Consider the following 14,581-nt stretch of genomic DNA (forward strand, 5'->3'; position numbering starts at 1 on the left):
AATTAAGGAAGAATTGTTCTCTTCTCAAACCCTGTTTCGCAAACATTTCCGGAAGTCTCGCGATGTTGTGCCTCTGAGTTTAGAAACTGTCAACAACTGCTGAGTTCTCAACAACTGCCCACAGAATAGAATTATAAGTGTATGTATGTCCCTTAAGGTCCTTGTGTAATATGCTATTGTACCCCCTAGCTCAATTGTCCATAGTATATATATATATATTTTTTAAAGTTGCTAGTCAAAAAACCCACCCATTTCGACTATTGATCTTCTTAATATGTAATTTTAAGCTGCTTTATTTTAGGGGTTTAGTGAAGGTGGATAATTTTTGACCCTTAAGACAAGGGAACTATAACCTAACCTCCACCACACCGCTAGTTTATGCCTTACCCTAACCTTAAATTAAGACCAAAAGACACATTTTTGTTTTCATGAATGTTTACTATACGTCAAATTTTGACTGTGCAACTAGTGGAAATCGGGAAACACAGATCCAGCTTTGGCAATGTAAACATATGTCTCTGATGTCAATAAAGCATTTTGAATTTAATTGAATTCAAAGGAGCTTTGACTGAGATTTTAGAAAAGGAGATAAGAATCCCAGTGGAAAATGTATGGGGTAGCGTACAACGCTCCTCCCAGCAGACTGTCGACCAATCGCGTCCACGCCATGCGATCCCGCTTTCACGTGCTAGTCGGAACTAGGAAGCTCAGTTGCGCAAACCCACAGTTTCATCAGCTGTCAGGGTGGTTGGTCTCAGACGATCCTGCAAGTGAAGAAGCCGGATGTGGAGGTCCTGTCTTGGGCTGGCGTGGTTACACGTGGTCTGCGGTTGTGAGGCCGGTTGGACATACTGCCAAATTCTTTAAAACGATGTTGGATGGGGCTTCTGGTAGAGAAAGGAACATTAAATTATCTGGCAACAGCTCTGGTGGACATTCCTGCAGTCAGCATGCCAATTGTACGATCCCTCAAAATGTGAGACATCTGTGGCATTGTGTTGTGACAAAACTGCACATTTTAGAGAGGGCTTTTATTGTCCCCAGCACAAGGTGCACCTGTATAATGATCATAATGTTTCATCAGCTTCTTGATATGCCACAGCTGTCAGATGGATGGATTATCTTGGCAAAGGAGCAATGCTCACTAACAGGGATGTAAACACATTTGTGCACAAGATTCTAGAGAAATAAGCTTTCTGTACATATGGAACATTTCAGGGATATTTTATTTCAGCTCATGAAACCAACACTTTACATATCGCATACATTTGTTTTGTTCTGTGTAATATTTGACTAAAACAATCATGTCAAACCTTTGCTTACATTTGTATACGATAACACATATCTCTCTATTATATGTGGGAATACTTTGGAACACATTTCCAAAATTAAAATAACTTGCAGCTGATTTTCTGGTGTTTTTATAGCCTTTTATGTAAAAAAAACTAAAAAACAAAATGTATCTTTTGCTTGGAACCTGGGGGGCCCAAAAAAATCACCAGCGGGCCAAATTCGGCTGGGGAACCCTGGGATAGAGTATGCTGTTTTTTGATGACAGACAAGTGGTATTATTTGAATAATGTATTATTTTACATTCATGCCTATATGGCTTGTCTCCAAGCAAGGCATTCATGCCTATATGGCTTGACTCCAAGCAAGGCATTCATGCCTATATGGCTTGACTCCAAGCAAGGCATTCATGCCTATATGGCTTGACTCCAAGCAAGGGTCACCACTGTAGTTAGGGGTAGGGTCACCACTGTAATTAGGGGTACGGTGACCACTGTAATTAGGGGTAGGGTCACCACTGTAATTAAGGGGTAGGGTCACCACTGTAATTAGGGGTAGGGTCACCACTGTAATTAGGGGTAGGGTCACCACTGTAATTAGGGGTACGGTGACCACTGTAGTTAGGGGTAGGGTCACCACTGTAATTAAGGGGTAGGGTCACCACTGTAATTAGGGGTAGGGTCACCACTGTAATTAGGGGTAGGGTCACCACTGTAATTAGGGGTAGGGTCACCACTGTAGTTAGGGGTAGGGTCACCACTGTAGTTAGGGGTAGGGTCACCACTGTAGTTAGGGGTAGGGTCACCACTAATTAGGGGTAGGGTCACCACTGTAATTAGGGGTAGGGTCACCACTGTAATTAGGGGTAGGGTCAACACTGTAATTAGGGGTAGGGTCACCACTGTAATTAGGGGTAGGGTCACCACTGTAATTAGGGGTAGGGTCACCACTGTAATTAGGGGTAGGGTCACCACTGTAATTAGGGGTAGGGTCACCACTGTAGTTAGGGGTAGGGTCACCACTGTAATTAGGGGTAGGGTCACCACTGTAATTAGGGGTAGGGTCACCACTGTAATTAGGGGTAGGGTCACCACTGTAATTAGGGGTACGGTGACCACTGTAGTTAGGGGTAGGGTCACCACTGTAGTTAGGGGTAGGGTCACCACTGTAGTTAGGGGTAGGGTCACCACTGTAGTTAGGGGTAGGGTCACCACTGTAATTAGGGGTAGGGTCACCACTGTAGTTATTCCAGGGCCTGCAGTTCTTGGTGTTCAATGGCAGAAAACCTGGTAGTCCATGATTGATATAATCAATGTCCGATCCAGAGTTGAATCCCTGCAGACAGACACTGTAGACAGTCAAGTTGTCCATGTAGAGGGAGGTCCTCTCTCACTGTGATTGTGTTTCAAATGGCACCCTATTCCCTACGTTGTGCACTACTTTAGACCAGGGTCCTATTCCTCACAGTGGTCATCACTAGTTAACCCCGCCTAGTTCTAAAATGTCTCTTCTTAAAATCTGATTTTAAACCTAACCACACTGCTAACCTTATTCCTAACCCCAATTTAAAATAAATTGGCTAACCCCAACTTAAAATAAATTGGTTAACCCCAACTTAAAATAAATTGGCTAACCCCAACTTAAAATAAATTGGCTAACCCCAGCTTAAAATAAATTGGCTAACCCCAGCTTAAAATAAATTGGCTAACCCCAACTTAAAATAAATTGGCTAACCAACTTAAAATAAATTGGCTAACCCCAACTTAAAATAAATTGGCTAACCCCAACTTAAAATAAATTGGCTAACCCCAGCTTAAAATAAATTGGCTAACCCCAACTTAAAATAAATTGGCTAACCCCAGCTTAAAATAAATTGGCTAACCCCAACTTAAAAAATGAATGAAAACAAAAATGTGCATTTTATTTTTTATTTAACTTTGACTGTGGGAACTAGTGAAAAACCCTACATAGTACACTACTTTTGACCAGAGGTGTGTTTTGGAGGTCCCTGTATTGCTGACAGCTGCTCCTCAATGTTCCTCAGCTCCTGCTCCAAGGCTGAGATCTAAACAGATACATTCCATTGTGGGGAGGGAATGAAGGCAAATCATTTAACAGAAATACAAAGCAAAGTCTCTTTCAAGAACATCTTCATCAATGGTTTTACGTCCCAAATGGCACCCTATTTCCTATATAGTGCACTACTTTTGACCAGAGCCTTATGAGGTAATAGGATGCCATTTTGGATGTAAACAGTAGACATGCTGGTATGTCGGCCATTTTGCTCCAGTTTACATCAACAACATTTGATCACAGGATGAAAGCAAGTTTGCTCACGTGACAAATACAAAAGGTTGTTATTGTGAGATCGTGCACATGTTTTTTTTTCTATGGTATGCAAATACTGGACTATCTAATGTCCCAATACTACGCATACTAAAAATGTATTGCTCAGCTACTGAACTCGTGATTTCCATGCCTGAATTAAAATGGTAAATCTATTTAATATTGAGAGGTCAATCACCTCATTATTTCTATTTCTACTTTGCACATTCTTCCACTGCAAATCTACCATTCCAGTGTTTTACTTGCTATATTGTATTTACTTTGCCAAAATTGCCTTTTTTTTGCCTTTACCTCCCTTATCTCACCTCATTTGCTCACATCGTATTTAGACTTGTTTATACTGTATTATTGACTGTATGTTTGTTTTACTCCATGTGTAACTCTGTGTTGTTGTCTGTGTCGAACTGCTTTGCTTTATCTTGGCCAGGTCGCAGTTGTAAATGAGAACTTGTTCTCAACTTTCCTACCTGGTTAAATAAAGGTGAAATAAATAAACTAGAGTCAAGTAGTACTTTATCATCACAAACATCAACAATGATTACAAAGACAAGGATCAATAACACGAGCAAACTAAGAGAGTTAAAAGTCCCATCGTCCAGGGAGATCTCCCAACATGCCATATAGCTCATTCTGTTGTGTTGGTCACAGGGGACTGTGGCAAGTGAGTGTGTGAGGCATTCTGTTGTGTTGGTCACAGGGGACTGTGGCAAGTGAGTGTGTGAGGCATTCTGTTGTGTTGGTCACAGGGGACTGTGGCAAGTGAGTGTGTGAGGCATTCTGTTGTGTTGGTCACAGGGGACTGTGGCAAGTGAATGTGTGAGGCATTCTGTTGTGTTGGTCACAGGGGACTGTGGCAAGTGAGTGTGTGAGGCATTCTGTTGTGTTGGTCACAGGGGACTGTGGCAAGTGAGTGTGTGAGGCATTCTGTTGTGTTGGTCACAGGGGACTGTGGCAAGTGAGTGTGTGAGGCATTCTGTTGTGTTGGTCACAGGGGACTGTGGCAAGTGAGTGTGTGAGGCATTCTGTTGTGTTGGTCACAGGGGACTGTGGCAAGTGAGTGTGTGAGGCATTCTGTTGTGTTGGTCACAGGGGACTGTGGCAAGTGAGTGTGTGAGGCATTCTGTTGTGTTGGTCACAGGGGACTGTGGCAAGTGAGTGTGTGAGGCATTCTGTTGTGTTGGTCACAGGGGACTGTGGCAAGTGAGTGTGTGAGGCATTCTGTTGTGTTGGTCACAGGGGACTGTGGCAAGTGAGTGTGTGAGGCATTCTGTTGTGTTGGTCACAGGGGACTGTGGCAAGTGAGTGTGTGAGGCATTCTGTTGTGTTGGTCACAGGGGACTGTGGCAAGTGAATGTGTGAGGCATTCTGTGTTGGTCACAGGGGACTGTGGCAAGTGAGTGTGTGAGGCATTCTGTTGTGTTGGTCACAGGGGACTGTGGCAAGTGAGTGTGTGAGGCATTCTGTTGTGTTGGTCACAGGGGACTGTGGCAAGTGAGTGTGTGAGGCATTCTGTTGTGTTGGTCACAGGGGACTGTGGCAAGTGAGTGTGTGAGGCATTCTGTTGTGTTGGTCACAGGGGACTGTGGCAAGTGAGTGTGTGAGGCATTCTGTTGTGTTGGTCACAGGGGACTGTGGCAAGTGAGTGTGTGAGGCATTCTGTCATCGGCCCGTTTTATCTCACAAAACACACACCCTTGCCACATTTCATGCACCCACTTCCCAGTTTTTATATCTTACTTTGTTCTCTGTCTCTATCCTCACTCGCTCTGGAACCTTCTGTAAGTAGTTTGGCACACGGGTTCGAGAGAGGGACTGTTCCAGTTTAGAGAGGAGCTTCTCTCTGCGTTGGGAGAGCTGGAGACTAAGTTTGCTCACATTCACACCGCCCTGGAAGAAGGCAAACAACTCAGTACCATATTACAATCCTCCATTTCTAGAAATCTGTATGAGATTACACTGAAGCCGAATGATTACCTGAACATTGAGGTGTAACTGACAGGAGTGGTCGACCACACCCACAGCACTGCCTTTAGGGGGAGGGGGAGCCAACGGGAAGGACAGGGAGCCGGCCCCCTGAGGACAGTGGAGGTGGAGCTTGGTGATTCGGCCCAGGGTCCGTACAGCAGGGCCAAAGTGGACCAGGATCTGGGCTTGGCTGGGCGAACACACGGCCCACACTGGAACACAGAGGAAATGTGATTTATTAGTATACATGATGAATGAGTATATATGATTATGATTAATTATAATAATCATTATTATGATATTATTCATATACATTATAAAAGAGAATCATGCCATGAAATAGCCTGACAGAAAGATGGTCCATATCGTAAACATATTTAGATCAGGTTTTTTTGTCCAGCCTACACTAGAACAGATAGGAAACATAATCCTTATATGTAGAAGGCTTTGTCATGTTGATGACACTCTTATGACGTACAGTTGGAATGAAATGGCCCTGCCAGGGTGAATACACTGGTTCATCTAGAACCAACACATACCGTCTACTGTAATGCTCAGACGGAGACGGAGAGAGAACACTGTTTACATGATGATTATAACGTTCACAAGGCAGAATGAGTTTTTCAGAGGGATGCTACATATCATAGATCAGATTTCGATCAGGATCTCTCCAGTTTACAACTCGGCTTATATAACCACATAAAACATGCAATGGTCACATTGAAGCACCGTTATAGTTGATCTGTCAAATCTCTGTGTGGTCGACTACTAAATCTGTGACAACAACTTATCCAATACCAGGCCAATAGACATAACATGTATCTATCCAGTTGAGTTCAGTTGTGACATTGATGTGACAGTGACGTACTGTCAGGCTTCTCCTTGGTCATGCCACACTGGGCCCTGAGGGACCTGGCTACTCTCACCACTTCCTGGACCAGAGTGAAGTCTGCTTCCTCCTGGGGGAAGTGCCAGTGTGCCTGGCAGGAAGTTGAGCAGAAATAACAAGAAGGAGCGAGATAGATGGGAGAGAGATAGAGGTAAAAAAAACAAGGAAGAAGAGAAACCAAAACCACAGATGTGACCGTTAGTTTCTCAGCACTAATGATATTACCATAGTACACTCTTAGAAAAAATGTGCTATTTAGAACCTAAGATGGTTCTCCGGCTGTCCCCATAAGAGAACCCTTTTTTTGTTCCAGGTAGAACCCTTTACACAGAGGGTTCTACATGGAATCCAAAAGGGTTCTACCTGTAAACAAAATTGGGTTCTTCAAAAGGTTCTCCTATGGGGCACAGCCGAAGAACCATCTTAGGTTCTAAATAGCACATTTTTGTGTCCAAGCCTCATAAATTTAATGATCCTCACAGCTCTATAGCCAATAGGATTTCATTAAGTCTATAGCTTTCTAGTCAGTAGTTTTATAGCTATACAAGTGCTATAAACCCCACACCAGTATGAACATAAATGGGTATAAAGTGAGTGTGTGTGTGTGTGTGCGCATGTGTATGTATTAGTATCTACATAAACTCAGCAAAAAAATAAACGTCCCTTTTTCAGGATCCTGTCTTTCTAAGATAATTTGTAAAAATCCAAATAACTTCACAAATTTTCATTTTAAAGGGTTTAAACACTGTTTCCCATGTTTGTTCAATGGACCATAAACAATTGAAGAACATGCACCTGTGGAACGGTCGTTAAGACACTAACAGCTTACAGACGGTAGTCAATTAAGGTCACAGTTATGACAACTTAGGACACTAAAGAGACCTTTCTACTGACTGAAAAACACCAAAAGAAAGATGCCCAGGGTCCCTGCTCATCTGCGTGAACGTGCCTTAGGCATGCTGCAAGGAGGCATGAGGACTGCAGATGTGGCCATTGCAATAAATTGCAATGTCCATACTGTAAGACGCCTAAGACAGCGCTACAGGGAGACAGGACGGACAGCTGATCGTCCTCGCAGTGGCAGACCACGTGTAACAACACCTGCGCATTATCAGTACATCCAAACATAACACCTGCAGGACAGGTACAGGATGGCAACAACAACTGCCTGAGTTACACCAGGAACGCACAATCCCTCCATCAGTGCGCAGACTGACCACAATAGGCTGAGAGAGGCTGGCCTGAGGGCCTGTTGTCTGGTGAGGACCTGCCTTACATCACCGGCAACAACGTCGCCTATGGGCACAAACCCACCGTCGCTGGACCAAATCAAATCAAATTTATTTATATAGCCCTTCGTACATCAGCTGATATCTCAAAGTGCTGTACAGAAACCCAGCCTAAACCCCCAAACAGCAAGCAATGCAGGTGTAGAAGCCAGACAGACTGTCTCACCAGGGGTGATGGTCGGATTCGGGTTTATCGTCGAAGGAATGAGCGCTACACTGAGGCCTGTACTCTGGAGAGGGATGGATTTGGAGGTGGAGGGTCCGTCATGGTCTGGGGCGGTGTGTCACAGCATCATCGGACTGAGCTTGTTGTCATTGCAGGCAATCTCAACGCTGTGCGTTACAGGGAAGACATCTTCCTCCCTCATGTGGTACCCTTCCTGCAGGCTCATCCTGGCATGACCCTCCAGCATGACAATGACACCAGCCATGCTGCCCGTTCTGTGAGTGATTTCCTGCAAGACAGGAATGTCAGTGTTCTGCCATGGCCAGCGAAGAGTCCGGATCTCAATCCCATTGAGCACGTCTGGGACCTGTTGGATCGGAGGGTGAGGGTTAGGGCCATTCCCCCCCAGAAATGTCCGGGAACTTGCAGGTGCCTTGGTGGAAGACTGGGGTAACATCTCACAGCAAGAACTGTCAAATCTGGTGCAGTCTATGAGGAGGAGATGCACTGCAGTACTTAATGCAGCTGGTGGCCACACCAGATACCTGACTGTTACTTTTGATTTTGACCCCCCCTTTGTTCAGGGGCACATTATTCCATTTCTGTTAGTCACATGTCTGTGGAACTTGTTCAGTTTATGTCTCAGTTATTGAATCTTATGTTCATACAAATATTTACACATGTTCAGTTTGCTGAAAATAAAACCCAGTTGACAGTGAGGACGTTTCTTTTTTTGCTGAGTTTACATTTCAGTTGTGCAACTGACTAGGACCCCTCTTTCCCCCCCTACTACTCTCTTACCAGTTGTGAAGACTGTGGGTATGGCTGTAGACACAAGCTAGCCCCGGCGCTATCACCACTCTCTCCCCTGAGAAGGTAGAGCCTCTGCCACAGCTCCTCAGTGAGGAAGGGCATGAAGGGAGAGAGGAGGGCCAGAGAGACAGACACACAGTGGTAGAGAACAGCCCTGACCACCTGCTTCTCTCTCTGGCTACCTCTCCCAGTGTGCACTGTGTCGATCGCCCCGGCGCCAGAGTCCTGGCTCAGCACTGGCTTGATGCACTCCTGAGAGAGAGAGCGAGAGAGAGATGTAGAGATCAGGGGAAGACACATTTAGAGAGAAGAGAGTTTCTCCTCAGTCCTTGATGTCCATTACTAAACTACAGTCCATGACAGATTCTCCTCACCAGGTAGATGTCACAGAGGCTGTGCAGCCAGAAGGAGTGCAGGGCAGCGGTAACAGAGTGGAGTTCATATCTCTCAAAGCCCTGCTCACACTGGAGCACCGTGCTATAGAGCCGAGAACAAACCCACTGGTCCATACTGTCCAGAGGAGAGGTCTGGACAGAAAGAGAGATAGAAGAAGGGAGAGAAAGAGAGGGAGAGAGACAGAGGGCGGGAGAGAGACAGAGAGAGGGAGAGAGAGGGAAGAAGAGAGAGGGAAAGAGAGAGAGGGAGAGAGAGGGAAAGAGATGGAGGGAAGGAGAGAGAGGGAGAGAGACAGAGGGAGGGAGAGAGAGGGAGAGAGACAGAGGGAGGGAGAGAGAGGGAGAGAGACAGAGGGAGGGAGAGAGAGGGAGAGAGACAGAGGGAGGGAGAGAGAGGGAAGGAGAGAGAGGGAGGGAGAGAGAGGGAGAGAGACAGAGGGAAGGAGAGAGGGAGAGAGAGAGAGGGAGAGAGAGAGAGAGAGAGGGAGAGAGACAGAGAGAGGGAAAGAGATGGAGGGAAGGAGAGAGAGGGAGAGAGATGGAGGGAAGGAGAGAGAGGGAGAGAGATGGAGGGAAGGAGAGAGAGGGAGAGAGATGGAGGGAAGGAGAGAGAGGGAGGGAGACAGAGGGAGGGAGACAGAGGGAGGGAGACAGAGGGAGGGAGAGAGAGGGAAGGAGAGAGAGGGAGAGAGACAGAGGGAAGGAGAGAGGGAGAGAGAGAGAGGGAGAGAGAGAGAGAGAGAGGGAGAGAGACAGAGAGAGGGAAAGAGATGGAGGGAAGGAGAGAGAGGGAGAGAGATGGAGGGAAGGAGAGAGAGGGAGAGAGACAGAGAGAGAGGGAGAGAGACAGAGGGAGGGAGAGAGAGAGAGTCATATTTACAATATATATTTCCAGGTTTCCATCCCACCTTTTTATGCTAGTAAAAATGTCTGATATAAAATGTCACAACAGACCTGATGGAAACAGAACATGTGTCAGTAAACTTTCCAAATGTCAACAAAACTAAATACGCTAAACAACGTGGGATCTTTTTAGCATCTAATAAAATGAAGGAAATGGCGGTGGAAATTCCTTTATGCGCAAATATTGATATCATAACACACTTGTAGTCTGTAAACTTGTAGTCACACAACGATATGTTGTGTTGTCCTCCCACTACGACTCGGGAAACCATGCAGTTGACTAGGCTACAGATGAAATGAGTTACGATGAGTCGATGTTTGCCTGCCTTTTGACAATAGAAGTCATCTTTCTTTTTTGTCCGTAATAATGTCTTCGTGTAGGTAGCCTGTATCTGTGAGCTGTTGGCTAGAGAACACGTACCCGAGACCAGAGTGGGCCATTTGTTTTGGAACAAAATGATCAGAAGGGTTATAAATGAGAAGGAAAGCTATTTAACTTGTATATTTTTTAATTTCGTTACATGGGAATGTACAGTATTTGTATATGCTCTACGTCATCACAGACTGTTATCTGCAACCAGTTCATTTAATGGGGCGGCAGGGTAGCCTAGTGGTTAGAGCGTTGGACTAGTAACCGGAAGGTTGTAAGTTCAAACCCCCGAGCTGACAAGGTAAAAATCTGTCGTTCTGCCCCTGAACAGGCAGTTAACCCACTGTTCCTAGGCTGTCATTGAAAATAAGAATTTGTTCTTAAACTGACTTTAAAAATAAAAATGGAAACATCTGGGAAGATATGTTTTTATGCGGATTTTAGAATATATATGCATGAAAATCCGTCGGCCAATGGCTGAAGTGCATACAAATGTCAGAATTAAAAGATATGACGTAATTGTTTAAAAGCACTACCCATTGACTGTTTAAACTACGGCATGCGACATGGTTCAATCTACAGTTTCATTTATTTTTCTAATTGCCTGGCATCTGGAAGCTAAAAATAGGGATCATGTATACTCTGTTAATGACCCGACAAAAAAAAAAAGAGTAACGGAGAGAAATGAACGAGCGGAACGAGGAATTTGTGTTAAGTGCACGTTGGCAGCCATCTTTATGCCCCTCAACCTCTGGATGGAAACCTAGTTTATAACAAACAGGAATTAAGGAATTTAAATGACTGGAGAAATCTGTGATTATTATAGAGAGAATCTTAACTTCCACAGTCACATTTTCACTTTAGTCTCCCAGTGACATTAATGTGACAGCAACAGCGATATAACATTGTCATGTCTGTTGGTGTTCCGCTACGGTATGAATCTAATCCATTACCTGTTCCACTGTTCCCAGTTCAGCCCCTCTGTCCTCCAGGACACCCAGTGTGAATCTCACTGTCTGCCACATCTTGTTACAGAAGTGTCTACAGCTCAGCACCTGGGACACGGACAGACTGATGTCCTCACCTGATGGACGCACAGAGAGAGAGAGACAGTGATATTGTTGCTATGGAAACAAACTGTTGTTTTTTGTTGTTGTCAGAACTTTGGAAGACGACCTCGGCTATTCTCAAGAGAAAAACTACAAAGAGACCTGGAGTTTGACAAATAGACCTCTTTCCTCAGATAAAACACCTGACGTGAAGGAGACTCAGGGAGTCACTCACCCCGGGCCTTGTAAGAGCAGAGTCACTCACCCCGGGCCTTGTAAGAGCAGAATCACTCACCCTGGGCCTTTTAAGAGCAGAGCCACTCACCCTGGGACCTTGTAAGAGCAGAGTCACTCACCCTGGGCCTTGTAAGAGCAGAGTCACTCACCCTGGGCCTTGTAAGAGCAGAGTGCGAAGCGGAGCGCGTCAGTACCACACTCTGGGATCCCCTTAGGGAAGTCTTTCCTCTGGACGCCATAGGGGACAGAGAAACAGGAGTCAGGGGCTGTGTCACAAAATGGCACCCTTAAGTCCCTATTCAGCACACTACTTTAGGGCTTTGGTCATGTGAAATAGGGTGCCATTTGGGACACAGTCAGGGAGAGAGCACAGAGGAAGTAAATGAACATGCCCCACTCAGACGGAACTACCACAAATGACTGAGAGGAGGGAGTCGAGGGACGGGGGTGGGCAACTGACTGACCTGCGCTTCCATGGCGACCATGCTCTCACGGGGGTCAAGGTTGCCCTCCTCCACTTTCTCTTGGAGCCTCTGAGTAGGGGGGGGGGGGGGGTTAGAACAAATGTGTGGTTTAAATTGGCAAAAAAAAAAAAAAACTAAAGGTTGTAGGGTGAGACAGGGAGATGCAGCTTGAGCCCCAACCTCTTCAACATATATATCAACGAATTGGCACGGGCACTAGAACAGTCTGCAGCACCCGGTCTCACCCTACTAGAATCTGAAGTCAATTGTTTACTGTTTGCTGATGATCTGGTGCTTCTGTCACCAACCAAGGAGGGCCTACAGCAGCACCTAGATCTTATGCACAGATTCTGTCAGACCTGGGCCCTGACAGTAAACCTCAGGACACCAGGACCACAAATACAAATTCCATCTAGACACCGTTGCCCTAGAGCACACAAAATACTACACATACCCTCAGCCTAAACATCAACGCCACAGGTAACTTCCACAAAGCTGTGAACGATCTGAGAGACAAGGCAAGAAAGGCCTTCTATGGCCTCAATATGAACATATAATTTGTCATACCAATTAGGATCTGGCTAAAAATACTTGAATCAGTTATAGAACCCATTGCCCTTTATGGCTGTGAGGTCTGGGGTCTGCTCACCAACCAAGAATTCACAAAATGGGACAAACACCAAAATTCTGCCAAAATATCCTCAGTTTACAACGTAAAACACCAAATAATGAGCAGAATTAGGTCGATACCCGCTAATTATAAAAACCAAGAACAGAGCCATTAAATTCTACAACCACCTAAAAGGAAGCGATTCCCAAACCTTCCATAACAAAGCCATCACCTACAGCGAGATTAACCTGGAGAAGAGTCCCCTAAGCAAGCTGGTCCTGGGGCTCTGTTCACAAATACAAACAGACCCCACAGAGCCCCAGGACTGCAGCACAATTAGACCCAATCAAATCATGAGAAAACAAAAAGATAATTACTTGACACTTTGGAAAGAATCAACAAAAAAACAGAGCAAACTAGAATGCTATTTGGCCCTAAACAGAGAGTACACAGCGGCAGAATACCTGACCACTGTGACTGACCCAAAATTAAGGAAAGCTTTGACTATGTACAGACTCAGTGAGCATAGCCTTGCTATTGAGAAAGGCCGCCGTAGGCAGACATGGCTCTCAAGAGAAGACAGGCTATGTGCACACTGCCCACAAAATGAGGTGGAAACTGAGCTGCACTTCCTAACCTCCTGCCAAATGTATGACCATATTAGAGACACATAATTCCCTCAGATTACACAGATCCACAAAGAATTTGAAAACAAATCCAATTTTGATAAACTCCCATATCTACTGGGTGAAATTCCACAGTGTGCCATCACAGCAGCAAGATTTGTGACCTGTTCCCACAAGAAAAGGGCAACCAGTGAAGAATAAACACCATTGTACATATTTATGCTTATTTATTTTCCCTTTTGTAGTTTAATAACTATTTGCTCATCCTTACAACACTGTATATAGACATAATATGACATTTGAAATGTCTTGATTCTTTTGGAGTGTAATGTTTGCTGTTCATATTTTGTTTATTTCACTTTTGTTTATTATTTACTCAACTTGCTTTGGCAATGTAAACATGTTTCCCATGCCAATAAAGCCCCTTGAATTGAATTTGAGAGAGAGAGCGAGAGAAGACATAAATAGTGGGAGAGAGAGAGAGCAAGAGAAGACAAATAGTGGGAGAGAGAGAAGACATAAATAGTGGGAGAGACAGTGAGCTTTTGTAATACGTCATTACTTTTTAATCATGCTAAGTAAAATTTTAGAGTGGGAGAGCTCCACTACAGGGCAGATTGCCAAGAGCATATTTCCACTGCAGCAAGACATCCTCTACTCTCCTCACCCTCCTCTCTCTCTCTCTCTGTTGTTTTTACAGCCCAGAACAAGATGATCAATTCTGTGGCAGTAATGTCCTTCCACCACCATGATTTAGTGTTCTAATAGATGTCGTTACTCCTAACAGGTCCTCTGTCGTTACTCCTAACAGGTCCTCTGTCGTTACTCCTAACAGGTCCTCTGTCGTTACTCCTAACAGGTCCTCTGTCGTTACTCCTAACAGGTCCTCTGTCGTTACTCCTAACAGGTCCTCTGTCGTTACTCCTAACAGGTCCTCTGTCGTTACTCCAAACAAGTCCTCTGTCGTTACTCCAAACAAGTCCTCTGTCGTTACTCCAAACAAGTCCTCTGTCGTTACTCCTAACAGGTCCTCTGTCGTTACTCCAAACAAGTCCTCTGTCGTTACTCCAAACAAGTCCTCTGTCGTTACTCCAAACAAGTCCTCTGTCGTTACTCCAAACAAGTCCTCTGTCGTTACTCCAAACAAGTCCTCTGTCGTTACTCCAAAC

The 14,581-nt window shown here is 44.9% G+C and overlaps 1 protein-coding gene across 1 annotated transcript in view; it reads right to left on the bottom strand.

Moving 5' to 3' along the window:
* Positions 1 to 3,204: 3,204 nt before the first annotated feature.
* vars2 (valyl-tRNA synthetase 2, mitochondrial) overlaps positions 3,205 to 14,581 on the bottom strand; it is a 35,618-nt gene continuing 24,241 nt past the window's right edge. Inside the window, exons 22-30 of the mRNA XM_031795053.1 lie at positions 12,177 to 12,245; positions 11,862 to 11,940; positions 11,380 to 11,510; positions 9,133 to 9,285; positions 8,747 to 9,010; positions 6,470 to 6,581; positions 5,611 to 5,813; positions 5,374 to 5,523; positions 3,205 to 3,355 (exon numbers count right to left, since the gene is read on the bottom strand). Coding sequence (XP_031650913.1) covers positions 3,266 to 3,355; positions 5,374 to 5,523; positions 5,611 to 5,813; positions 6,470 to 6,581; positions 8,747 to 9,010; positions 9,133 to 9,285; positions 11,380 to 11,510; positions 11,862 to 11,940; positions 12,177 to 12,245 — 1,251 coding nt within the window. The 3' untranslated portion in view covers positions 3,205 to 3,265. The remainder of the gene's footprint in view (positions 3,356 to 5,373; positions 5,524 to 5,610; positions 5,814 to 6,469; positions 6,582 to 8,746; positions 9,011 to 9,132; positions 9,286 to 11,379; positions 11,511 to 11,861; positions 11,941 to 12,176; positions 12,246 to 14,581) is intronic.

This window comes from Oncorhynchus kisutch, linkage group LG17, assembly GCF_002021735.2.
Source record: "Oncorhynchus kisutch isolate 150728-3 linkage group LG17, Okis_V2, whole genome shotgun sequence".
NCBI lineage: Eukaryota > Metazoa > Chordata > Actinopteri > Salmoniformes > Salmonidae > Oncorhynchus > Oncorhynchus kisutch.